This window comes from Plasmodium gonderi (assembly GCF_002157705.1).
Source record: "Plasmodium gonderi DNA, contig: Pgo-contig_726, whole genome shotgun sequence".
Lineage (NCBI taxonomy): Eukaryota > Apicomplexa > Aconoidasida > Haemosporida > Plasmodiidae > Plasmodium > Plasmodium gonderi.
The window spans coordinates 1-2,841 of record NW_021629488.1 but is presented as its reverse complement, the minus strand read 5'-3'; the positions used below and the strand labels follow the sequence as shown (position 1 = coordinate 2,841).

The window sequence follows — 2,841 nt, the reverse complement described above, 5'->3', positions numbered from 1 at the left end:
ATTAACTTAATTTATTTAGACGGTAGCAATTTTAACAAATGTAAAATAGCATGAGTTTATTATAGAAAGAATAAACTTTCCTCTTAAGCTACAATTGTGTGCAATACAATATTTAACTATATACTGTGATTAATACATACATCTATAAACTTTTAGTAAATAATATAATAAAACGAGTCACATAATATAATTCATATTATAAATAAATTAAAACTTTTTACTAATGATAATTAAGATAAATACAAAATCAGGTTTTAATGACTTATAATAGAGGATATTTATTAATTTTTATATAAAAGATGAGTAAATAATTTTTTCATTGAAAAATATTATGTCAAAAAATAAATTATATATATTTATATAAATTATTATCATTTATAGTGTAGTATTCTAATGTGTGATATAAATTCTTAATGAGCATTATATATAAATGGTCAATTTAATGAATATGCTACATGAATTCTAGGGTATAATATGCATTAAGACAAAATTGATAGTACTAGGAATGCATATCTAATGAAAATTCTTTTTTATATATTCAATGTGATATATCCAATATTTTTTTATAATATATATTAATGTTAAAATTTTCTAATAGTGAGTGTATATAATTTTAATTGATTTATTGACTAAAAATTTTGGTAAAACATGTATACATAATAAGTTATAAAATTTATTATAGAACAATTTCAATTTAAAAATAATGTGTGCCATATAATATATTTTGTGGTTTATGTACCATAGCGTTATTATTCTATTAAATTATTATAATATTAGACATGATTAATAATAAAATATTAGATATATAAAAACGGCATACGCATTACATATAATTCAATTTATAATATTATATATATTTTACTGAACTAATATTTTATGGTACATTAAATTTATTCTTAATATATATATGTGTGTGTGTTACATGGGTATGTATATCCATAATATAAAATTAATTCTACATGGAAAAATATGCTTAAATATATTATATTAACATAATATCATATGTTATTGGAAAATGTATATAAAATACATTTATATTTGATTAATACTGGTTAAGAAACGTAACAATTTTTTTGTTATGTGTAATAAAATTTTACATCCTTAAACATAATATGATTCTTCATTAATATGTGTATATTTTTATTATGCTTTTATTGATTCCTAGGTATACGAAAAAAAATATATATAATGAAATGCTTATGTAGTCATGTAATATGTATTTTCCCTAAAAATATATATCGAATATCATATAATATATATAACCGATTATTATTATGTTATACGAAAACATACTGTGCTGTGATAATAGTATATATCTTACCGTGCCGTGTTTTATCATTATTCCACTGCAATGTGTGATGAATACAGAATAATTTAAATAAATATATCTATATATTAGAAAATATATTCTCCTACGCATATAATTTAAATTCACTTATTATTATTCTCTATACAAAATTCTATGTCTTATTGATTTTGTTATTATTAACTTTCTTGTGGAATCATATGTTGTACGATCCTAATAATAAATATATTAAACATAATTTGTATTAAACATCGTCCAATTTTGATAATAAATTAATGATTAAAATTAATTTTAGAGAATTAGTGTATGTTGAATCATTCCTATATATTAGATAATAAATAACAATTTCTACGCAAAGGGGAAGTGTGTATATCATTATTAAATTATTTTGTGAAATATAAAAATTATGTAACAATGTATTTATTGTAAAAACATTATGAATATAATATATATTATTAATATAATATAATATGTTTTATTTTCATTTAAATATCTATACTGTATTATTCATTTTACATTATTCTTATGCATTAATCATCTGTTTAATACCTACAAAAAATATTATAATTCAAAAATATTATCTAATATTAGCAATATAATGAACCACAATTAATAATATAATATTCCTGAAAATAAATAATTTATTCAATAAAAACTCTGTACTATTATGTGTATTAATAAGACATGCGTTAATTGGTTGTTTGTATTATGTTAAATAAAATATGCTTAATATTTTACATTTATATTTATGGACAAATATATTACATTTTTCATTAAATACATAGGTCTAATAGAGTTATTTAATATACTTGTAAAAATATTTTAATATAATCATTTTGTATAATATATTGTTCAACATGTTTCTGGAAAGTTATATGCCTATTTTTAATATTATTATTTTTATATTAATATGTAAACGAATTAAAGTTTATTTAAGGCTAATATATTTTACTTACTCTTTTAAATTATAAATAAACATAATATATATGCAGATTGTGCACTATGATAATTTATTTATGAATATACATACTGAAATGGTTTTTATCTTTCAATATAAAAATTATGTCTAAGTTTGCCCTTTATTTTAAAAATCTTGGAAATCAAGTGCATTTGTTTTATACATCATTTGAAAATAATTTTATATAAAATAGCACATTTGGAATTTTATAAAACACTTTATAACATTCTAATCTTCATTAATTTATATGAATTCATGTATTTTTTCTTTAATTTCAGTATCCCTTGTTACGGGAAGTATGGGATGTGTATGATCAATTAGATGAAAAAGTGGATATGTCTAGAGAAAACATATTATATCATCAATTTTGTAACACAGTTACAAATGAATTGAAAAATAAAAAAGGTAATTATTATGAATTATGTGTAAAACTTTTAAAAAATTTTGGTATATTTTGCAATAACACACAATCTTGCAAGACAGACAATGAATATTGTAAAATTTTAAACAATTGGTTATATATTTCCATAAGAAAATATGCACTTTATGATGAAATTTTTAGTTCTATTTTCAATCT

The 2,841-nt window shown here is 18.9% G+C and overlaps 1 protein-coding gene across 1 annotated transcript; it reads left to right on the top strand.

Moving 5' to 3' along the window:
- Window positions 1-2,368: 2,368 nt before the first annotated feature.
- On the top strand, window positions 2,369-2,841 carry PGO_004225 (variable surface protein; the record flags this gene model as incomplete). The annotated part of the gene is made up of 2 exons (XM_028691442.1): window positions 2,369-2,410; window positions 2,543-2,841. Coding segments are annotated over 2 exons (341 nt in total), but the record flags the coding sequence as incomplete, so codon positions are not given.